The sequence below is a fragment of the Lutra lutra genome, chromosome 9, assembly GCF_902655055.1.
Source record: "Lutra lutra chromosome 9, mLutLut1.2, whole genome shotgun sequence".
NCBI classification, from domain to species: Eukaryota; Metazoa; Chordata; class Mammalia; order Carnivora; family Mustelidae; genus Lutra; species Lutra lutra.
Window position 1 is genome coordinate 67,551,027 of NC_062286.1, and position 25,671 is coordinate 67,576,697.

The window sequence follows — 25,671 nt, forward strand, 5'->3', positions numbered from 1 at the left end:
ATTAACTCATAACTGAAGTGCAATCCCTTCCCTCCTTTGGGTAATGCTGCCTTCCAAGCTCTCCCTACCAGACTTACCTTACCCACCAAGGCTCAGCTCAAATACCATCCGCTTTCTAAATCGCTTAACATTCCTCTAGCCAGTTGGGATTTCTCTGCTATCACCAGAGAATTTTGAATTCTTATAAATTGTTCTGTTTTAATGTTTTTATTGCTATACATCAAGTAAATTGTAAGTAGGATCAGTGTTTAGTCCTTCACATGACAGAAACACAACTAATGCTATCAAATATAATGAGTCTCTCAGGTGGACTACATCAAACAATGAAGGACCCTCCAACTGCTGCCAAAGCAAGAAGTCCCTGTATGTGAGCAGACACGGTCTCAGGTTTTTGCACAAAATGTTAATGAAGCCCTAAGGTACTGGTAGGACACTTGATACCTTTGAATAATAGAGCCTATAGCTTTATCTTTTTCTTTAGTTTTTTCATTACTTTTTTATTTTGGAAATATGTTATTATAAAATAATTTTAAAAAGAAAGAAAAAATTAATCATCAGCTCATGTACTCATTAACTGTTTAACACTTTAGGATAGCTTTCCAGTTTACTTCCTACACAAAAACATAGATTACTACACTACTTGTGATCTCTGTCAAATAAATAAATAAAATCTTTAAAAAAAAAATTACTTCTAAAGTAAAAAGAAAAAAAAAATCAAAGCAACAAATTTACCACAACCAGTGGACTGTAAATAAATCTTGCCTATTTCCTAATAACATTAAAAAAATCATCTAAACCATGACTTGTAATGATTGCACAGTATTTCTCCCTATGGATATACCATATTTTACTTAACCACCTGGAGGCAGTTAGGTGGCTTCAGGTCCTCTTTTGTCTGGTTTTATTTGCTTTTGGTAAATTATTCAACAATGAACCCATCCTTGGTTCATATTCCTAATGATTTCCTTGAGATAAATTCCAAGATATAAAATTACTGGTTGTGCTCTCTTTGACAGCACACATACTAACACTGGAAAGAAATTACTGGCTAAGAGGATACCAACATTTCTAAAGCTACTGATAGATATTACTGAATTTCTGGATAGAAAATCCAGAAATATTCATTTCTGGTACTCGTTTACCCCTCCACCACCAAGGTTTGAAGTGTTCATTCACTAAATCTTTGCCAACATTTGGTGTATCTTAATCATAATTTTGATGGATTAAAAATAAGAATGTTAGGGGAGCCTGGGTGGCTCAGTGGGTTAAAGCCTCTGCCTTCGGCTCAGGTCATGATCCCGGGGTCCTAGGATCGAGCCCCACATTGGGATCTCTGCTGGGCGGGGAGCCTGCGTCCCCCTCTGTCTCTGCCTGCCTCTCTGCCTACTTGTGATCTCTGTCAAATAAATAAATATATAAATCTTTAAAAAAAAAAAAAAAGATTTAAAATTAAGAATGTTATTTTAAAATTTCCACTCCTGGGGCACCTGGGTGGCTCAGTGGGTTAAAGCCTCTGCCTTCGGCTCAGGTCATGATCCCACAGTCCTGGGATTGAGCCCCGAATGGGGCTCTCTGCTCAGCAGGGAGCCTGCTTCCCCCTCTCTCTCCACCTGCCTCTCTGCTACTTGTGATCTCTGTCAAATAAATAAATAAAATCTTTTTAAAAAAAATTCTGCTCCTTATTAACGAGGTTTAGACTTTTATGTATCTATTAACCAACAGTGTTTCTGTTTTTGTCAAGTACACATGTCCTTTGTCCATTGTACAGGTTTGTTGGAGGTCTTAACATTTCAAGGACAAACCCAAAATCTACCTACCATGCTTGTGGCTTACGCTTTGCTCATTTGTGGCTTGCCTTTTTTGTTTCTTAGAGGTTGGGAGTAGGTAGACAGAACGTTTCAATGTTTATATAATTGAATCTATAATGTTATACTTTATGGTTTCTTACTTTGCTTTTACATTCAGAAAGGCCTTTCACCTACTTGAGAGCAGTTAAGCATTTACTTAGATATTCTTCTAGTTGTTTTATAGTTTTTAAACATGTAACTCCTGGATTCACAAAGAATTTATTCTAGTGTATCGTATGAAGTAATAATATATCACGTTTTCCCCCCAAATAGTTAACTGTTCTAGGGCCCACTGGTCAAGATACTATTCTAAATTATTATCCCTTTTAAAGTCCATTTCTCAGCTTTGTTTTTTGTTGTGTTGTTGTTCTTATTTATCTTTATTCCAGTCTGATACATTATTTTAGTTTCATAATATGCTTAGTGCAGTTTCCTCTTCATTATCCTTTTTTTATCCAAGTTCTCGATTCTCATTTTTTATCCTTTCAGACTAACTTAGAATAACTGAAAAGGAAATGTCAGACAACAGTAAAAAAAACTTCTAGAGATTTTAACTGACCTTGTACTGAATGTAACTGAAATGATGTGTTTGTAATTCTTAGATGTCGTGTCCAGAACCAAGGCTGCCTCTCCATTTGTTCAAGCCTTTTTTAAAATATTCCTCTGTAAAGTTTTGTAATATTCTTTAAGTCTTACATCCCTCATTATATTTATTTCTGAGCATTTGATCATTGTCCCTAACTATGAAGTAGAACAATGGGGAGGATCATAAAAACCTAGACTCAAAGAAGAATGAAAGAGCTGGGAAACAAGAGGAGTTCGTTGGGGCAATAATACAGATACCTACTCTGTTCAGACAAAAATGCAACATTTTTGTACCAGCGAGATCCACACAGGCCAAAGTCAAGCAAGTAATCCTTACGTTTCTTTCAGTTATGAACTTTAACTTCTATTAACTACAAACCTATAGACAGAAGATCCTGGGGGCATATCCCAGGGTCCAGTAGAAATTTTTACTATATCAGAGCAAAGAAAGTTAATGGTGTTGACTTTACTCCCTGTTTAACAAAAGAAGAAAGAAGCAAATAGCCAAAGGTACGTCCTGAGCCATTTGCGGTAATTCAGTCTGCGTAGTCTAGGGGAAGACAGGGACATTTAAAAACCAATGACCCAGGTAGGTTTGTACTATGTATTCCTCTTTTTCTAATTCCAACCCAATAAGGCACCTTCCTTCTAAAAGAACATATACCAACATGACAGTTTTGATATGCAGTATGTGTAAACTTTCATCAAAATGTAAAATCGTAATTCATAGTACTAAAATCAGAACCTTTTTAAAACTTGCAATCCTCAGAAGTACTCTGAGTATTCAGTTTAGCATTTAATTAACATGAAGTTTTCTCTTCAGCTGCCTCCTGGACACTCCCCTTGATGGTCCCTACTCTGTAGTTCTCAAAGAGCCCCATCAGCTGAGGTCAACTTGCTTCATAATCAAAGAAGCAGGTACAAGAGCTCCAATATTAAGATAAATAAAGCTGAGCCATTTCTCAAAATCCAGTTATACATATAAGCACCTTAAATTCTTTTCATACAAGTTACCCCAAATTTTTTTAAATAACTACTTTACCTTTATATGTTTAACTCCACAGCTAACCACTCTGTTTGGCTGATATGGATCCCAGGAAATATCAAAAATCTGTTCAAAAAAATTAAAATTTGCTATGTTGGTCAATTGTGTTTTTGCTTTCTTTCAAATATCAGTTCAACTGCTAAGACTTCATCCTAACACTTAGGACACAATGTTACCTGCATAGACTGAACAATGGGGATTTGGCTTGGTGATGGGTCAGGAGTTGCTAACACATGTTTTATTGCCTCACATCTACTTACCTTAAGCTGAATAAAGAATAATTAACCATAATCCATGAGACACACTGGTGTCATGTTTTTAACTTGGTCCATTGAGATGACTTAGAAAAAATTTTTTGATCAAACTTTCTATACCTTTACACAATGATAATAAAATACTTTTGAGATAGCTTTATAATAAAAACAGAAAGAGTTACAAAATGTTTCTTTTTAGTAGGAAAATGTTTAATAGTCAAATGCAATTCAACGTGGCCAACACTTTCTATAATCACAGAAGTTAATATTCATAAACATAAGGCAGAAGCATTTATTTGGCACCTAACTTAGCCCACCTAAAATAGTCCTTTAGCCTGTCATTTTAATCTGATCCAAGATACTATTTTATTTTCAGTTTTCCAAGAAACTGAAAACATATCCACTAATACTACTTGCCATTCTTTAAGAAAAGCAACCAGTTTCCCAGCAGTTTTGCATTTTGGGAACAAGAAAGAGAAGACTGTCAACCTTAGGGTCAGATCACCCATGGTAATTGCTCAGAGTGCATATTTCACCAGCCCAGCTGAAAGATTCTGACTTTGTGGGTCTGAAACTGGGCCCAGGCAGCTGCATTCTTAAGCAGACCCCAAGAGAGTCTTAGGCAGTCAGCCCATGGACCACATTCTGTGAAGCTCTAATAGAATGAGTAATTGTCAGTGCTGGAATCTAAATCAGAGAAAGAGCTTAGGCTGCTAATTTCTGATCACATATGAAGGAGAAATATGGACTAATCATCAGAAAGAAAAGGAGGACATATAATCCTCAGGTAGAAAGGAGCAATTATAGACCACAGAAAGAGCACTGAAGAAAGTACTTGGTCCAAGTACCAAATTCCAATGAGGCCCGTTTTATCTAAGCAACCTCAGGCTAGTCTTAGCATCTCTAAAATAAATGACGTCACCTCAGTTCTGTTATGAGGTCAATTAAGATAATGTATGTACAATCATTTTGCAGGCTATAAAGCACTCATTACATAAATGAGTGCTAGGGATTAAGTATTTTAGCCACTAAAATAATCTTGAAGATAATCATTTGCCCATAAGGAGCCAGTAATAATTCATATTGGCACCAGTAATAAAGACTAAAACTGACAGAAATTATGGAGTCTGGGAGAACAGTGTTCTAAAAGAACAGTATTTCATTACAACATTCTAGGCTCTTAAAAGAGTTTGCACTAGAGTAGTACTACACATTTCATAATCTAAGTAGAAAGTGTAAAATACATGAACAGTAAGAAATTCACATATTGATCTAGTCTAATCCAACTTACTTTATAAGATATGATGGGATGGATATAGTATTGAAAATGTGAGTACCACAAATATTTTCAACCTGCTCATTAAGTACTAAGTTAATACCAATTAATTACCAGTAAGTTAATAACCTGGGAGTAGAGCTCAAGCAACACTACACTGTAAAACCTTCCTAGGGAATTCTTATGTGTGGCCAACAGTAGGAATCATTGGGGCCAGAAGGGTGTCAGGCCTCTTCCAACACCAAAGTTCCACGATTGGTCATTCCTGGACTTTCTGAGAACTTAATCCTTGAGTATAATTTGCCCAAATGTGCAGCAACAACTATGGGTGATCTTAAAACCATGATTCTCCATTGATGAATGAAGAAAAAAATTTAGAGCTCAAACTAAGGAAGAGACAGTGAATTTAATATCTAATTTGGGCCTCATTTAGCATGGACACTGACATTAAGGAAACAAAGTACAAAACTAGCAATCAATGTAAGACAGTCATGCAAATTCACTTTTTTTCTGAAATTAGAAAATCAAGACAAAAAAGGTGGTCAAATTATTTTAATTAAGCAAGACAATGGAGAAATAGATTTCTGACCTGCTTCATATCCTATCTTGCCTGCTATGACTATATGGAATTATTTCTGATCACACTGAATTCAATATGATGACAAGCAGGCCACAGTTTATATTCAAGATTCTCAAAATAAAAAAGAATCCCAAAGTTATCATTACATTCTTTTGAAGTTAAAATTTATACACTGTGGGGTAGCTGGGAGGCTTAACGGGTTAAGTTGTTAAAACAGTCTGCTTTCTGATCAGGTCATAATCCCAGGGTCCTGGGATCAAGCCCCAGGTTCAGCTCCTTGCTCAGCTGGGAATCTGCTTTTCCCTCTGCCCCTCCCCACTGCTTGTGCATGCACTCTCTCTATCTGAAATAAATAAATCTTTAAAATAAAATAAACTATACATTTAAAATACATTTTGTGAATACTTTCTAACTACTTCCATCTCTAAACGAACACAACTAAACTTTACATATAATTTCAAATTCAATTCTATTTTGATTTTATCAAGATGCTAAATGCCAGTATCAAAAATTTTCTTTGCCTATGAAAAGTAGTAACAATTTAAAGAAAGCATCCGATCATCAGAAGAGATCATGCTGACATAGTTATTAATCATAAATTAATTTTTTAAGACAGTTTTTAGGTTGAATATGTAGGAAAAGTCATTATATGGAAAGTTTACTTTTAAAAACAGGACAACTCTGGGAAGCTACTTCACAATTCCCTCACATTTAGGAAAACTGCATGGTTCAATCCAACAAGCTCTTCTTACCCGGTCGGAGTGGCCGGTGGCAGAGGCCAGAAGTTTTCCCTTCCTCCAGTCCCAAATGCAGACTGTGTTTTTGGCATCCAATCCCACAGAGGCCAAACGCTAAGAATAAGAACAATAATTTAATAGCTGAAATTGATGGGCACGTTTCTTATTATCCATCACTTCTTTCGACAAATGGTCACTGATGACCTACTCTGGGCCAACCATTGAACATCTGCAAAGAAATGATTTCTCATAATCCATCTTAAGTCCACAACCAAAGATAGCACAGACAACTTCTATTAGCACATACTGAAATTTCAAAAACATCAAAGCTACAACTCATTTGTCACAAAGCCTCTGATTTAACTAGTTGATACCAGAGGAACACAGCTTGAAGGCAAGATTCATTTTTTTTCAAATTTTTTAATTTTTAAATTTAAAATATTAATGTGAGAGTAAATACATCTAGGATTCTATAGACCAAAAGTCTTGCCGAACTACTTCAATGAAAGGGTTTGACGAACACATGGGGAAGGAAACGCCTAATGAACATTGCATTCATTCTTAACTTTCTTAGTTCCACAAATATTTTAGGTGACACATTGGTAAAAGTAATCTGGCACGTCATCTCCTAGCCTAAATTCTTTGGGTTTATATCAGAAATTGTTCTCAAGGGAAAAGAAAATTTAACACATTTAAGTATACACAAAATCAAAAGTATCCAAACATGTATTAGAAACACCAAGCATCAGAGGGAGGTTCTAGCAGGATGGCCCCGCCTACGGAAACCGCACTGTGTAATGGACAGAGGCCTGGACTGGGGGTAAGTCGATTTGACTTCTCTTTTGACTTGTGAGGAGCCAGATCTAAGACCTTGCAAAAGTAATTAACTTCATTAAATTACATTTTCCTCATTTGTAAAATGAACACAAAATAGGTGTTAGATCTACCTTACAGGATTATTGTATGGATTGGTGAAATAAGTCAAAGGGTTTTGAAAGTATAGTATCACCCAAGTAACAAGAGTATCTGAGCTTATGTATTTCACTCAATAGGTTTGTGTGTGTGTGTGCGCGCGCGCACGTGCGCGCATATAAGTGGAATGATAGTCACATATGGCTAAATGCAAATATGTTATGCAGGGATTATTCAGTTTTCTTCAGTAAAGATGGCTTTGATCAATAATGTTTAGTATAAAAAATACATAGTTGGAACTTTAAAAATGTGTCCTTAAGAAAGGGCGTCTTTATTGGTTTTTTCTTTGCTGTAAGTTTTAATAGAGCATCCCAGCAATGGAAATTATAATATGTGGTTGCATTTTTGTCCATATAAGAAAAATCTGAAGTGTGTGAATTCCATTTAGTTTTTTTTTTTTTTTTTGTAATAAGCATGGGTACTAAAGTAAAACCCACATTTCTTGATTGAAAAAAGCCCAAAGTAATCTACTTTATTCATTTGTAGTGACAGGCCCCATGGCTATCTAAAAAGCATTTCTATTGCCTTTTGTTGTTTGAGAGGTGATGGCCATTTGTCATTTTCTAAATATCACTCGATTCCAGTGAACTCTGTCCAAGGAATAAGGCAGACTCGAAGCAATAGGCATCAACAAGCCAGGAAATCCATCACGGCCAGCAAATAGGTTATTTTTCTCAGCTGACAGTTAAGTACCATGCAGTCCACCCTGACCCTCACTCTTCCAAATGGAACCTAAAAGAGAACAGCTAAAATTTTAACACAAACTAACAAAGAACTCAATATTAAATCTGGATTTCCTTCTGCTGCATTACATTTTTCCTGTGATGCTTCTGAACAAATTCTGATAATGTTTGCTAGAAAACCAAAATCAGAGAATATGCATATAGGTACTCATCTAAGCATATGTTTACACTTGTACTTGTGTACGCACGCAGACATTCACTCAATTTAGTCAGGAAGTCACTAACTGCAAATCTCAACAAATGGGACTACTCAGCTTTCTCCATAGACATGGAATCACAGTGGACTAACCTGAATGAGATTACAGAGTAGTTAAATCAAAAACTATGTATGCCAGGGGTCTACATATGTACTGAATCTAAATAATGATCACTACCCTCTCAAAACAGCAGGAAACACTAAGCAAATGTAACTGTTTGAAAAGTGACTTAAACCAGCTCAAGTCCTATAATCCATTCAAACTGTCCCCAACTCTCAGGCTGGTCAAGCCTCAGAATAATTGCACAGGTCTTCCCACAGCATGCCCCTGCAGAATTAACTCTGAAATTTGCCAAAAATTGGATTGAAAAAAAAAATTGGCAGATATACAAGGAAGGGAGGCCCAGGATCACAGAAAAGGCTGGGGGAAAGGCACAGCCTTAGTGAGGAGGTGAAGGCAGTACAAGTCAGGAATCCTCCCTGTGTGTGTGGACTGCCTTTTCTGTAACACAGTTTGAAAGCTGACAGGTAACTGTCATCTGTAACATTAACAAATCTTTTCTGCCAAAGGCTGCTGGAAGTCAAAGGCAAGAAGCAAAGTTTGTTTGTTAGGAGTCCTGGGAAAGCTTCAGGAAGTGTGTCATTTGAAGACCCTTGAAGTGTCTTGGAAGAATGAATCCCTTTAAGTGGCAAGGAGGGTGAGTAGGACACTTAAGGTGGAGAAACAGTATAGGGAGGGGCTGGAGGAACAAAAGTGCAAGGTCTGGTAGAGGAATCTCATGGATGTGTCCAGTGTGACGGCAAGGAGGTAAAAGACAAAGTTATAAAAGTTGGGTAGCCTAGAATACCCAGCCACAAAGTGTGGACTTCATTCATGGAGTTCTCCAAGCTTTTGGTGTTTTTAAAGTAATGCTTTCACTACTCTGTGACCCAGCAATTGCACTACTGGGTATTTACCCAAAGATACAAATGTAGTGATCTGAAGGGGCACCTGCACCCCAGTGTTTAGAGCAGCAATGTCCATAATAGCCAAACTGTGTAAAGAGCCCAGATGTCCATCAGCAGATGAATGGATAAAGAAGATGTGGTATATATATATATACACACAATGGAGTATTACTCAGCCATCAGAAAAAAATGAAATCTTGCCATTTGCAACAACCTGGATAGAATTAGAGGGTATTATGCTAAGGGAAATAAGTCAGAAAAATACAATTATCATATGACCTCACTGATCTGTAAAATTTAAGAAACAAGGCAGATGATCAGAGGGGAAGACAGGAAAAAAAATAACAAGCCGAAACCAAAGATGGAGACAAACTGTAAGAGACTCTTAATCTCAGGAAACAAACTGAGGGCTGTTGGAAGGGAGGTGGGTGAGAGGATGGGGTGAATGGGTGATGGACAATGGGGAGGATATGTGTTGTGGTGAGTACTGGGTGTTGTGTAAGACTGATGAATCACAGACCTGTACCCCCGAAACAAATAACACATTATATGTTAATTTTTTAAAAAAGAATAAGTAAAATCCATAATTAAAAAAATATAATGCTCTCACAATATTTTCAGTTGGTGAAATGTTTAAGCAAGCAACCAATGGTGTGGAGGCCAGTTAGAGGTTGTTTCAACTGTCAGGCAGGCCATGGATTTTGAACGTAAACGACAGTGGCAGAGAATGGGTAGGTGAGACTGTACGTGACAGTGACTGTAAAGATTTTCACAAACACACAGGACTCAGTGGCTACTTGAATTGCAGGGAATGGGTAGGGAGAAGCAGGAGTTAGAAGAGACCTCAAGGTAAAGAGTTAAAGAGAATCTTCTCAGTGAATTATTAGGAGGTGGTGCTATCCTCTAAAAGCAAAGGGAACCAAGGAGATGCTCAGGGCTTGAAGTCTATGGAAAAGGTTTGGTCCAACTCTGATTCCAAATTTAGGAAGCTAAAATGGAAGACGAAGTGGAATTGTTGAGTCACGATGGATCTGATCAACTTGAGTCCACTGCTTCCTTCTGTAGGCTTTTCAGCCAATAAGGAGACGGAGGGAAAAAAAACTGGGGCCCACCCAGAGCTGGAGGTCAGAGCAACAGCTGGAAGGGATCTAACAGGGGAGGATTCTAAGAGGTGGACAAGGGGAGGCAGCAAGATTAGTAGACCTTTTGAGACTGTAAGCTATGTGCACTGTAATTCAAGGTGACTTGTGAGACATCATTAAAGAAAACAGAAATGGAAAAAGATACACACCTGTCCATCTGAGTCGAAAGCCAGGCAGGCAACTCCATGGGTATGGACATCTTTAAGAATAGATACAGTCTGGACATTATAGGAATCCCATATACATATATATGGCTCCTTCCCAACTTGGCCAGTTGCAACGAGAGTTTTATCTGGGTGTAAGGCAAGGCTGAAAAAGAAAAAAAAAAAAAAAAACAAAAAACAACCCTTTTTTCATATCCTCCTGAGCAAAGTTAAGGAAAATATGTTTTTTTAAAATCCACATTTGTTTCTCATTTCAATCATCTAATAATAGAATCTCAAGAGAAAGAGTCTGAACTGTCCTCAAAGCGATAAATTACCTGGCTGGTCTAATGGAAATGTTGAATGGCAAAAGAGGCTTAGCACAGTTTAACAATGATTTCATCTGATCTTACCCATTTGGTTACCTTGAAAATCAAACACTATTATGATCATAATTTTATGCTTAGAAAACCTATGTGGTTCTATAATTGCTTTATGTCAGGATATTTACTTACGGACTTTGAAAATATTACTCAGCTTTTTCAAGTTAGCTTTTGACTTTAATTTGAAAAAAAGGAAAAAGCTGTTGCTAGGAGAAAGTGTGCTTCTCAGAATTAATTAAACCTGCTTGCACAAGCTCCGGGTGCCATCCTCATTAGGATTTCAAAGCACAGAGGGGTCTCAGAGTCAAGTGCTGTTTCTATGTCTGTTGCCATAGATTATGTATTTTAAACGAAAATATCTATTTTACAGAAATCACTAACACCAAAAGAACCACAAATTACCATGCTTGTGGTTTATTTAACATTATTACTCTACAGTCCAATCAAAATAAAACTTTGCCAAATACCAGCTAGAATTTCAGGGAGTCTGGAGCAGTCAAGAGGAAGAAAGGTCATTATTGTTATTCCTAGATGAGCAATTACTCTGTTTTAAAACCATTGTGTAAAGAAGGCATGTTTTTCTAAAAATAGGTGTTGAGAATTTTTTTTAAAGGCACATTACCTATATAAAAAACTAGATGACCATTTACACAATAAAAGAATTTTCTGATTTCAACATTCACACAATTGACATTTTTTTTCCTTTTCAACTTTCAGCATGATTTTAATACAAATATATGCTCTATAAGCAGCCCTGGATTGGCAGGGGCCTGCCCCTTACTACCTCTGGTTCTCTGGGTTTGCTCATCCCTTTGTCTCCCGTTCCTTATCTATAAAATGGAGGTACGACATAAAAGCAGACAATATACAGCACACAGAGCTTTCAGCACAACACTGGGCTCAGAGTAAGCACTCAAAGCAAGTTTCATTATCAACGCTTGTGTAACTGGCATTTATATACAAGCAACTCATGCATATCTCTGGATACAGTGCATCTTTCAAACACAGATTACTTCTGCTGCTCTCCGGTCTACACGTGTGCTTCCCCCAAGTTCTGCCGCGACCAAGCTCCCTCGGCTATCCCCCTGAGCTCGTCCTCATCCTCCCCCAACTGAGCTCCCTTCCTGGGCCTCCCACCAAACCCAGTGCGGTCTTTTGCCCAGGACCCTTGAGTACCATCCCCCTTCCTCACCGAGGGCCTCCCCAGACCTTTGTACCCTGGCGCCGCAGTGCAGCGTGTCTTGCAGGGTGTTCCCAAGGCCCCACTGCACCAGTCCTCACTGGCGGTACCACTCCGCACACTGGAGGGCCGTTCCACATGCACTCTCCTGCGCAGGCTGGTGCTTCGCTGGGTTTTTGTTTTCTTTGAAAACAAGGTGCAGGTGGCACCCGCAGGGCGCATTCTGTAGCTGGAGGGGAGAAGGTGTGAGAGTGGGGCCAGATGCAGGGGCAAGGAGAGGGATGGGCTGGGAGGGACTGCGTGTCCGGGACAGCTCAGAGGACCGCCTATCAGGCCCCAGGTGCTCCTGCCCTAACACCTCTAGCCGGAAGAAGCGTGATCTAGGGGGATCTCGGCGAGTTCTGGCGGGCGGTGCAGGAGTACACGGATGAGGAACACCTGGGTGCTCCGAGTGCCAGAGGCCCCTCACGTGGGACGCCCCTGTAAGAAGTTTGGCTCGTATCACCTGTCAGGAAAACCTCAATCCTCCGTGATGCCTCGTGCCCTTTCCCCTGAGCCTCAGAGTCAAGGTGGGGAGCACTTAGGCCCAGGAGTCAAGCCAGGTGTTGGGATGGGCACTGGCCCAAAGGCTATGCAGGGGCGGTACCGCCCGAGGCCAGAACCCGAGACTGGAATGCACATAGCCCCAGCTGCAACTCTAGTCTGCGACCTTAGACCTTCTCGAAGGAAAGACTTGGACCTTGACGTTTTCTGCAGCGGCCCCTGGGGCCCAATCCACCAGCAAAGGTCCAAGGCCGAGCAACTGGAATCCATGTTCACTGCACATCCTGAGGGCCAGTTGTTCCTCTGGGCAACAGCGAGTCGTCCAGCATTGTCCCAGGAGATCCTTGCTGCCGGTTCCTCTAGCCTCTCCCCTGAAGAACAGCCGCAGAGCTTTGCTTGCCGTCTCTGACACAGCCCAACTGCCAGCGGCCTGAGATGGGTCAGCCAGCCTCTTCACCCCAGCCCCCTCCATCAGATGTTCCCCTGTGAGTATGGTCCGGGATGACCATAGACCTCGGCACCGCCTGGGCAGGGTGGGGGCAGTTCAAGTTTTCCCAGGAAGGCAAACAAGGGTCAGGTAGGCTTCGTGGCTTCTGATGTGTGGGGGAGTGAGTGCAGGTCCAGATGCAGGGGTTAGGGAGGAGATACCCTGGGAGGCACTGCGTGTCAGAGGCAGCTCAAAGTGTGGGATACGGCCCAGGGTGCTGTCTCCACCATCAGTGTCTGCATAGGAAGGCCCACCCCCACAAATCTCAGTTCTATAGCCTTTAGAGGAGTCCTGGGGTAAGAAACACCTGGAAACTCTGGGAGAAGAAACACCTGCGTCGCCATCTAACAAGGGCTTGCTGGAAAATATATCCTAGGGAATCTTTATACGGAGTACCAGAAAAAGGTAACACATATACAAGGGACAAAGGGCATCCATGTATAAAGACAACACTCAAACTCAGTCTTGCAGACAGTAGCAGAAAATGAGATGGGTCAGGTAAGCCAGGGCAGCCTTATAAGCCCTTTTAAGCAGGCCAGGAAGTCAGGGCACGGCTGCCAATTATTAGAGGACATGGCATGAACAGTTGCCTATTTTAGTAAGGTAACTCCAGCAGCAGTGAGGAAGTGGGAAGGACAGATGGGCGAGAAGCATTAGGAGAAGAGCCAAGGAGGCCAATAAGGGGATAGGCGACAGTTAGGTAAGGAGGGGTAGGGTAGATGGAAAAAAGAGTCAAGAGATACTTAAGGGAAAGAGTAAAACTTTTTGGATGCTGAAGGCTAAGGAAAAGCCTAAGCATGTCAAAGTTACCTGAAGTTATTTGCTTGGGCAACTTTTAAACTCACAGAATTTGCAGCATTAGAGTTAAAGCCTATGAGGCCTGATCCTGGGAAAAGATGGCCTAGCCCAATTTTTAGTGAGGAAACCAAGGAGATCCCTTAGCACCATGCTCGGAGCCCTAAGGACTTTCAAGAAGAGGGTTTGACCGGAACATCACATGGTAGAGTAAGCAATAAAGTGCCTGCAGAAGAGGGAGCAAATGATGCCAACATCATGGCTGCTGTATTGTCTCACCACACCGATGTGGGCAATAGGTTTTACGCAAGAACTGGAAAATAGAGAATGAGTGTTATCCCCCTAGATGGTCAGAGACACTATCAAGAGACATAAGTGAAAATTTGCCGGATCATAGCTTCTGTTTAAAAATGTTTGGATGGGGCACCTGGGTGGCTCAGTTGGTTAAGCATCGGACTTTGGCTCAGGTCCTGCTCCCAGGGTCCTGGGATTGAGCCCCGCATCAGGCTCTCTGCTCATCGGGGAGTCTGCTTCTCCCTCTCCCTCTGCTCCTCACCCCAACTCTCTTTTTCTCTCAAATAAATAGATAAAATCTTTTTTAAAATGTTTGAAATATTTGGTAGATGCCTGGGGTCTGGAAGTACCCAGAATTTTAAAAAATTCACTCTTCCAGGCAGTTGTTCTTGCCATCATTTGAGGATTTCCAACCTTTCCTGCTTCCTTGAATAAGGTAGGGGATGAAATAGACGGCTTTCAAGAAATCTTGAAAGAGGACTTCCAAATAACTTGCCAATCTAAACTACTCAATTAGTGGTGTGACCAAAAACATCCCAGTATGGATTTCAAATATTTTTACTCTCATTATTATTCTTTTCCTTCACATCAAGGCTCATAATTGATCACATTCATTAAAAAGTTCACATTGGAAATTTTTAAAAAAATTTTTTGTCATAACTCCTTTTACACTGTTCTTTACATCATCTCTTCCCAGTGCATGATACCCACTGATCCAGATTCCACCTTTGCCATTTGAATATATTAACAGTTTTCTTGTTTCTCCTTTTGTAAGCCAAGACTCTCTGATCTCACCTCTCTGGCTTGTGTGCAACTTGATTGCTGAAAATGACTCATAATGTTTCTATTTACCCACGTCCACATCAAGAATAGAGAGAACAGAGAACAACCTTTATTCATTTTGCAACTTGTTACCTTCCCTTCGGCTCCCCAGAAACGTCACTCCTTCCACCAGAATGATGGCATCTGTGTACCTTTTAGAGCACAGCCAAGTGGAACTTGACTTTCATTTTAAATTTGTCATATCATTTCAACAGCACTCAGCACTCTTTATACCTCATCAGAGACCAGGAGGAAAACCATCAAACTTTAATCTTTGGATTTGCAAGAGCATAATATACAAGGTGTCAGGAATGGGACAGTCGTAGAATCACTTCTACAAGAAGCAGGTTGGAAGTTAACCATCAAGGTATCTATTCCCTTCTTCCCACACCTCTGCCTTTAGGAACTCAAGAATTTCCAGAAAAGTTGTTTTAAGCAGGATCTGCTTTTGTCTAATCTCAAAACATCTTTGGAATTTTAGTTCAGAAGCACTCAAATGACAGATGTGTATATATGTATGTATTTTCCTCCCATAAAACCAAATCCACCCCCTCCTGCATATCACAAAATTGTTCTTCGCTCCTTCCATCGAGGTGCCCTGAGCCTAAAAAGCTACCCTACAGTAATGCCTTTAGACGAGCCGACAGATTAAAGAAAGTTAGGTCCCCGTATCCGAAAAAGGGGCTGTCATGGAAAGAATCATACCTCTTGAATTCCTTCTGATAAGAGTTCATCTATGAAATAGCCAACTATTGAGTACTTCCCAGGGAGAAGATTACAGAAGTGGAAAGTGTTGTGTAATAGTGATTACACAACATATCTGTTCTACTCTGGGTCTCCCATCATCTTCACCATATCACAGTGTTGTAAGTCTTTTCTGAGACTGGAAGTATCGATCCTACTTACTTATATGGTAAGTCTAGCTACTATCTGAGAGTCCATAAATCAAGTCTTCTGTGTTCTTCTAACAAAACTTGCCCTTTGCAAATCTTGCAAATCATTACAGTTATAAAAGCAATGCCACAATATTAAAACTTTAAAAACTGACTCCCTTTCACTGAAGGTCTCGAATCACTCGAGGTCTCAGTCCATACCTATATGAAAAGGTGGGTGTCATTCAATTTTTCCTTTGGTACTCAGTTTATTGCATTGATAATATTATACACGCAGCAACAAAAAAGGGATCAAGCTTTTAAAGAACTGCTTTTCTCTGTGTATATAAAAATCTGTTTCCCTTGGGAAATCCCATCTTCCGTTACCATAGCAATAGAAAGCACTGCAGAGGACTTTCATCACCCTATCTGGGAGAAGCAATTGATTTGTTTCTCCAGCATGCCAGGAGGGAAAAAGCATGTCTTTCTGATGTCAAATGAAATCAGGATGATTTCCAAATATGTTGCATGAGGAGATGAGAATTAATAGGGTCATGGAAAGAGGGAGCCTTGCTTATAAAGGTTAAACAGAAAACACTAATCAACATTAATCACTCTTAATTCCTGAAGGCTAAAAATTATATTTGAGTACTTGTTCCAACTGCAGCATTTAAAAAATGCTCATGATTCTGCCTTCACTTTTTTTAAAGATTTTATTTTTAAGTAATCTCTAAACCCAACATGGAGCTTGAAGCCACAACCCCAAGATCAAGAGTTGCATGCTGTACTGACTGAACCAGCCAAGAGGACCTGACTTTACTTTTTTTTTTTTTTTTTGAAGATTAGTGTATTCATTTGAGGGGGAGGTGCAGAGGAGAGAGAGAGTCCTCAAAATGACTCCCTGCCAAGCACAGCTCCCAACACGGGACATCAAGATCAAAACCCAAGAAATCAAGAGTCTGACACCCAACTGACTGAGCCACCCAGGCACCCCTGCCTCCGATTTCACTTTTTAAAGACTCATTTCGGGGCGCCTGGGTGGCTCAGTGGGTTAAGCCTCTGCCTTCGGCTCAGGTCATGATCCCAGGGTCCTGGGATCGAGCCCCACATAGGCTTCTCTGCTCCGCGGGAAGCCTGCTTCCTCCTCTCTCTCTGCCTGCCTCTCTGCCTACTTGTGATCTCTCTCTGTCAAATAAATAAATAAATAAAAATAATAAAATAAAAATAAAGACTCATTTCATTTTTGCCCAGGTTACTTCAGCGATTCTCTCAGTAATAGATTAATGTTATTATCTCTTCTTTAAAATAGTCTCACCAGGAAAGCATGAAACCTTTCTCTCTGCCTACCTTGAAGGTAACATTAAAGAAATTTCCCAATGTTGGAGGCATAAGTGCATCCATGTGATTGGGTTGAACTGTTTGAGGGCAGTGGGGAGACAGCTGCCTTCTGGAGAGGGAGTGGCCAGCTTCAGTGGATGGGCACCAGAGGAAGAAAAGGCAAAGGAAGGCTTTATCTGAACACAGTAACCTAGAGGTAGTGCAGCCACAGATGGAGGTTGCTGTGCTCCAGTGTCTGTCCCCCAGGATGCCCTCAGCATTAGAGTGCCATCACTGGGACCATAATCTCATCTGATAACACAAAGAGGGAGGGCCCTGCCTTTCAGGTGGGCTTTGGCAGGATGAAAGGAAGTGATGACAATGTGGATAGACCACCAGTGGTCCATTGCCATGTTCCTGACCTGTGTGAGCCTGAGGGTACCCGTATGGTTGAGCACGGAAGTCCCTCAACTTGGACTTCTCAACCACCTGGATGGGTGGTACATTTAATGGGAGTTAATGTGATTTAGAAAAATAAAGAAATGTAATATATCCTCCATGCTTAGTACCACCATACCTGTATTGGTATGGAAATATACTCTAGTAATGTTTTAATACCATGTAGAAGAGTGGTTAAGAGCATAGTGGTTTTGCTGCCTGGGACCAAAGTGTGCAGTGGCATGCTGAAGCCAGCTCAAACTGACCAGCAAGAGCTGTTACGTTTTAGCAATTTTCAGAATCAATTGTTAAACACAACCACTGTCAAATATTAAATTATATAAACTTACAACTAAAAGAATATACACTAAAACTCATTATTTCTTAATGATTTTACTACATTTGACTATTATCTTAAGGCTATTTACCATTCTCCTCTCTCTATGGTAGAAATACTATAGAATGATGTGTCAATGCAAACCTCTTTTCAATCCATACTATCACATTAGTGGTTTTGAAATCAGCCATTGTGGTAGTTACATCATGGAAATCAACAAACACCACAAATAAAGCTTGATTTATTGTTTTGTTGGTTGTCTACACTTAAGACATAAAAGGATAAAATGTTAATAATGCAGAATAGACTTAAAAAGGTGTCATGCCTATAGCTGTTACATTGTGAGTCACACAAAAAATTTAGAAAATATTCTTCCAATATTCAAAAAAATATCATCCAGTTCAGCAGAGAAGTAGCTCACATCATTGGCAAATGATTGAAGTTCTGAGATATGTCTTTGTTGTTTCACTTTTGTCTTAGTAATATAATTGAAAATACCAACAATCATGTCAGAACTACACTCATTTGTCAATGATGTGAGAGACTTCTTTTCTGAACCACAGAATAATCAAGCATTCATTCCTCATCTGATTTTGTCAGATCATAGTTGAACTGCAACTAAAATTTGGCCACAGATACATGAGTTCAACAAAAATCAATGAAAGCATTCTATGAGAATCGACTGGCTGTATGAAATTTACAGTAGAGCGTTATACTTTTCTATTATTTGTAAATTGTGTGCCATCCATCATTTACACCAGTAAAATTTATCACAAACCTTTGAGGGTGTATGTATACATTTTTTTTTCTCTTGAAGAGCTCGTTATTAAACAGTTATCAGTACATCACTGAAGCGTATCTCCTCTACTTACTGGCACAAAATAGTTTCTCAGAAATCATCTTCAGCAAATTACCTAACTTCTATGTGCTCCCCCCAAAACAAGAATAAAATAAGAATAATAACAGTACCTATTTGAAAGAAGGTAGGCATAATTGTGAGGGTTTAATAAATCCTAAGTGACAGTGACTAAAACAGTGGTGCTTAAAACCTAGTGAGCACTGTATAGGTATTGTTATTATTCATTAACTGCCACATGATAGAACCTGCTCCAAACAAACATATGAAAACCATCCTTCACTCCTGAAGATTGACATTCTAAGCCAAGCAAACTCATCTCCGTAGAGTTATTGTGAAATAACCCTCAAAATTTAAAAATAAGACTACCCTCGAAGAATTAAACTATTAAGAACCACATGAAATGGACAAGATAGCTTATCTAAAGAAGTTATCCTAAGGAGGAAATATCCTAGGCAAGAACAGACTTTGGAAATCTAATTCAGTCATGATTGACAGTGCGAGAATTTGGACTCAACTACTGAAATCAATCTGAGTAAACATGTTAATAATAGGGGAAGTTCTGTGTAAAGCCTTTACAGAACAGAGTCAGATTTAAGACAGTATAGTTTTGGGATAAGGATAGACGAAAGATTGCTGGAACAGAATTGAGTCTAGAAATAGACCCAGGCTTATATTGTCAATTGATTTCCAACCAAGGTGTTAAGGTAACTTAAAGGAGGAGGGATAGCTTTGGGGACATTTAGACATCCATATGGAGAAAATGAACCTCGACATTTATCTCTCATCATCCACAAAAATTATCCCAAATGACCAGAGATCTCAGTATAAGAACTGAAAGTATACAGCTGATAGAAAAAACACATGACCAAACATTTGTAACCTTTGAAAGACAATGTTTCTTAACACAAAACAAAAAACAGAGCCATAAAAGAAGAAAAATGATAAACTAGACTTCTGCTCTTTGGAAGACACCATCAGGAAAAGGAAAACACAAGCCATGGACTGGTAAAGAAAATTCATAAAAGACTTTTGCCCTCAATACATAAAGAATGCTTAAATAGTGATAGTAAGAGGACAACCACAGTTAAAATATGGCCAAAAGACTTGAACATTGTCAAAGACCACTATAATTAGGAAGACTGACATTCCGGGTGTTGCTGAAGATGTAGGGCAATTGGAATGTACATACCTTGTTGATGGGAGTGTAAAATGAGAAATCACTTTGGAAAGTATTTGGCAGTTTCTTATAAAGTTAAATATACACTTACTATATGATCTAGCAATTCCATTCCTAGTTATTTACCTAAGAGAAAAGACATGTCTAAACAAAAACATATATACGATTGTTCATAGTAGCTTTATTTATAATAGCAAAAAACTGAAAATAATGCAAATGGCCATCAATGGGTGAATGGAATACGAAGTTATTATATATTCATACAATGGAATTGTTCTCAGAAATAACAAGGAATGAACTACTGATACACACATCAACATGGATGACTCAAAAAACATACTGAATGAAAGAATGGTAGAGCGTTAGTGGAATATTCACATCAATATCTTCACCATACAACAGTGGGAGCCTAGAGATACTATTCAAAGTTGATGACTCCAAAAATAAAGGTATAAAAATACAACTTAAAGTTATGAAAGTAAATGTTAAGGGACTTGAAAATAATGAAACAACCCTTTGGGGAAGAGAAGGAAAGGAAAGTAAAAATGGTATATGTAAACTACATCCTCAAGTATCTTAGAAGCATATCAATCATGAGTTGGACTCTAAAACAGATTAATTTCAAAATAGCAATTAATCATACTGGTTTGAGATGTGGAGGTAAATACTAGGAACAAAAACCAAGCAAACAAACAAACACACAAAAACAACAGTCCTAAGAATCAAAAGTGTTCTTTGGAAAGTAGACTGGGGATGGGAAAGGGTGGGGCAGGGCAGTTTTTCATTATATAAAACCTTCTGTAATCTTTGATTTGTGTATCTACATTGCTTTGATACAGATATAAAAATTAAAGCAAATAAAAACAAAAAAAACAGTTACAGAGAAATAAAAATTGACTAACTTATGCAAAAAAGGAATGTATCTGGTAATTTAGAAGTCTTCCATAGGCAGGAAGTAGGATGGGATATCTGATGACTATATCAGATTTATCAACCCCCAGATGTTCTCATCAAGTACAATTGTTACTGATAAAATGAATTTGATCAGCATGGCTTGTCTTACAATTCATTCTTTGAAAAAGGAGAACTACTGCCTTAAAACTATAACACAACAATTTGGTAATGAGAAGGTTCAGTAATGAAAGGGGTCTACATGAAACCCAGCTTTCTGGAGCTATTCATCTTGTTTTTTCCTCTTCAGGGAAGGAGCATGACTCAAGCATTGAGGGCTATATTTGGCAGAAGTCCTGTTAATTTAGGATAATTAAATATGCCAGTCATGTGTTTCAGTAAGGTCTGATTAAATACTTTAGAGAAGTCATTAGTGAATCCATCTGGTCTAGTGGCTTTGCCAGATGGCAAAATGTTACTACCTCTATCTGTTCTGCTCTTGGAATATTCTACTTCTATTGTAAAGTAGCATGCAGTAATTTTCAGGGTAAGCCTTATTTGCTAGTTTATATTCTCAAGGGATCTGGAAGGTGGACGGCAAGCCTCACAACTGTGTTAACACCATGTCAACTGAGCCACAGATCTCAAGGCTGTATTCAATGGCCTCTTGTTCCACTGCTGAATTCTAAATGATATCATCGTTCCTGTTTCCTCAAAATGTTCTATGTCAAACATTTCAGACGGTGCTCCATTTGTGACTGGAGAGTCAGAACCACAAGGAGAGGTAACAAGCTGTATTTCACACCTATGAGATTATCATACAGGATGAGGAGAGCCCTGGAAGTACTTCCTCCATGTCGGTGGTCATCTAAATGGAAAAGTGGCCAGTTTTGATTTTTAAAATTACAGAGTTGCTCAGCTCTGTGAGAGTGCCATAAAATGACAATTTTAAAGTTGTTTTGGTTCTTTGGCCATGCAAGAGTTGACCTTTGACTTACTAATGCCCTAACCAACTGGATCAAAATGCAAGGTATTCTCCAATGCTTAACAATGGCACTTTTGTGGCAGTGGGTGTCTAAGGTAAATGTTTAAACCCAAGTCATAACTGGGGACTTAGAGCTGCTGGCGGAGGGGAGGTGTGCCTTGATGAAGGTATGAGGCAAAGATAAAGCTATAAAAAAGCCCTAAATTTTATTGCCACTCTCAACCTCCAAACCCTCAAGTCTATTCCAAGGCTAAGCATTAGGTTGAGCTGAAGCTCCACACTCTTCTAGTAAAGGCCAGATTTGCATATCTAATTGACTTAGTTGACTGTGATCAGAATTTATATTTATGGAACTATTACTTCCGAGACCACCCCTGAGCATCCGGGAACCAGGGGTACCACACTACGGCAACTCTTGCACTTAGAGCTCTGGAAACCTTTCAGGTTTCCTCTGTCTTTATGTTAGGGTGTTACGCTTTTTCCAGCATTTCTATGTGTTTAGAGAGGGGCAGGAAGGGTGGGAAGGTAAGCATCTGTCACTTCAGTCCCACATGTTAGCCAGAACTAGATGTCCATGCTTGACTCTTGACCACCACCCTCAATTCTGAACCGCTGGGATTCTATCATTGCAGAGCTAACACTGAACTAGGCATAATGACTAACTAAAGACAATTTTTTTAAGATCTATATGTGCAAGATTATCTGTTTCTACTGCATAGAGATGGTTTTACAGAGCAATGCCCCCTCTCCCACTACCATTATCTCTTTATCACCGCAGACACCTTTAATGCAATGTGAACAACGTGGAAAGATCCAAATGGGGTGCAAGATCATCTATCTTTGCATCCTACGGTAAAGCAAGAATAGGTGATCCAAGAGACCCAGGGAGAAGAGGCCAGAATGAGCAAACTGGCTCTTTCATGTGGGTATGAATTAATATAAAGAAGGGGTGATTTCCATAAGAAAATGCTGAGCAAGTGTCTGGCACCTGTGCCCTTAGTTGGCCTGGTGCCAAAGAGTACTTTTAGACCTCCAGGCTCTAGGGGCAAAAACTGGTTATAATTGGATTCTGCTGTGCCGAAAGAGAAGGGAGAAGGAGTATGCTTTTGAGGACTGGGTCCTCAAAAGCCTAAGAGCCAACCTTAGAAATGTCTTTTGGGATGTTCTTTCCTTTGCTGCTTTTCTCGACTGCTTTATCTATCAACCACAGAAAAGAGTACCAGTATCTCCCACTGAATGTGAATGGATCAATTTCTCCACATAGATCTGTTGAGTTTTGCTTTTTATTTTCTTGGCAAACCACTTTATTATCATGTAGTTATGTTCTTTATCACGAGTATTTGATTATGCTTTAAATTCTATTTTACAAGATATCAATTGAGCTATATAAACTTCCTTTTGGCTAGAATTTGCCTGGTACATCATTCCTATCTTTTTACTGTCCACCTTTCTGCATAAGAATGAAAATAAAGAGAACCTTTAGGGATATGTCTTACAAGGATATAACTGGTTTTTTTAATCCCAAGTAGAAATCTGTATCTATTAACTGGGGAACACAGTTTATTTGTACTTCATACAATCACTGAGATATTTGGATTTATTTCTGCCACTTACCTTATGCATTATTCATCCTGTTTTTTGTTTTCTAGTTTTTCTTCCCCTTTTAATCCTTTTTTAAATTTCTTTTTTTCCCATTCTTTAAAAATTGTGTCTTCTATTGTTTTATTGTGGATTAATCTAGAAATGTTAACATGCGTTCTTACAAAAATCTAAATTTAAGAGTTATCCGTACCTTCTTCTTTAAGCATGGAAGAACTTGAGAACACTTTTTAACTCCAATCTGTCCTGGCTCACATTCCAATTCTACCTTTATGTTAGTTGTTTTTTTAAATATACAAGTTAGACATTATTATTATTATTATTTCACACAGTCAATGTTTATTTACTTATGTATACATTTATCAATTACTTTGTTCTCATTTCTCTTGTCTCTCAGACATTTCAATCTCAGATCATTCTTTCCATCTTAAGTATATCTCTTACGTTTCTTTAGTGGAGGTCTGAAAAAATTCTTGTTTTACCTGAAAATTTCTTTGTCCCTATTCTTGAAATACAGTCTCACCAGATACATAACTCTAATATGACTCTTCACTCTATTCTCCACATTTCTAAACCTCTCTGTCCTAGACCATTTATTCAAATATACTTTCTTTTTTTCAATTCTGTTCATTTCAAAGCTCTAATTGGTTCTTTTTCAAATATTAGTTATCTTAAATAGTGTCTTGCTCCTAATTTGTATTTTAATCCCATATTTTATTTCTTTAAGCATATTAATTATATTCACATTTAATATCTAAAGTCTTCATGGACTTGATTCTGTTCCCTACATTTTCCTGTCTCCACCAATGATGTCTTATTTTCTAACTAAATTAGGAACAAAATTAAAAATAATGATGTTTGTGATATTGGTTTTTAAAAATTGCATATTAGATTCCTTACAATAGTATGTATAGCAAAAATGTTAAACGGAAATGAAAAAAGGGTCTTAGAAAGCCAAAACATAGCAAACAAGCCTAATTCAAGGTCACTGATTTTCCTTTGTATTTTAGTTCAGCACAAATGGTTCAGCAAGAAGAAAAAGAACGTATCTATATTCTATTATTCTACAAAAAGGACAAGCATGCCCTCCTCAGAGCAGAGGCATGACATCACACTGGGGAGTCAAGCATGAATAAACATTCCCTTTAAAAAAAGGCTCCCTCCGGAGCCAGGAATTCATGCAAGCAGCTTTGCAGGTCCAGGCCAACCTCACCTGTTCCTTCATATTCATAGACATGTCATAGGAAATGATTTTCAACTCTAAATTTTCACAGAGCAGAAATTAATGTCTAGGGTTAAGTAAATCCAGGAAAACAGTACATGAAGGATAACTCTATGTAGGCTCCTTAACCCTTAATGCAATGGGAATTCCCTGCCAGCTCCTGTTCTAGAGGCTTTGTCCATGTGGTCAAGTTTAACCCCCAAGACGCGTCTAGCTGGGCTGGAACTGAGGGTCCTACATAGGTACTATGTAGAGGAAATACCCTCTACCTTGCATTCTCCCATATCTGATTTCATCCACTAAAGGTAAAAAATTTTAAAACTGCTTGAGGCCAGAAAACTTGCACTCTGTCCAGAATGGTGGTTCATCTGTCTCCCCATTAGAGTATCTGATATGCCAGTGGGTACAATGAGAATGCACAGAATGTAGGCTGTGCCTCTGAACAGGCCCAGAAAAGAATTTACCATCTTGGAGGGCAGAATGTGATCTATGAGCTTCTAAGTCAATTTATGCTAGTTTTAGGAAAAATGAAAGTACCCCTGAAACAAATAATACATTATATGTTAATTAACTGAATTTAAATTAAAAAAATAATGAAAGCTTGCATGTAGTTGGAGGGGAGGTCTCTGAAAAAGGTGACTATTTTAGGACACGTTTGATGATAATTAATGTCCATGGTTTTAAAACAGGTACCCCCCCCAAAATCTGGCTACAGTGTACTCCTTAATTCAAGTTTTGTTTTGATGGAATATTGGGTGATACCTTTAACACCTAAGTCCTGAGCTATCTGACCCTTCTAGGCAGCTATGTAATGCTTCTTCAACTACAAAAAAATAATAATAAGGTACAGAGTAGTAAAGTGTTGTGCCCAGAATCTCCCAGTTAGTGGCAAAGCTCTACATCAGCTTGACCTCTAGACCTCTAGATTAGCTCCCTTGTTAGCCTTAAAAAAAAAAAAAAAAAAGGCTGGATTTCAAATGAATAACATGTTCTCTGGAGAAA

The 25,671-nt window shown here is 38.9% G+C and overlaps 1 protein-coding gene across 2 annotated transcripts in view; it reads right to left on the minus strand.

Moving 5' to 3' along the window:
* Positions 1-25,671, minus strand: part of EML6 (EMAP like 6) — a 272,951-nt gene that overhangs the window by 154,162 nt on the left and 93,118 nt on the right. For both annotated transcript variants that reach the window (XM_047743696.1, XM_047743695.1), the window contains exons 3-5: positions 10,475-10,634; positions 6,340-6,438; positions 3,475-3,543 (exon numbers count right to left, since the gene is read on the minus strand). In XM_047743696.1, coding sequence (XP_047599652.1) covers positions 3,475-3,543; positions 6,340-6,438; positions 10,475-10,634 — 328 coding nt within the window. The remainder of the gene's footprint in view (positions 1-3,474; positions 3,544-6,339; positions 6,439-10,474; positions 10,635-25,671) is intronic.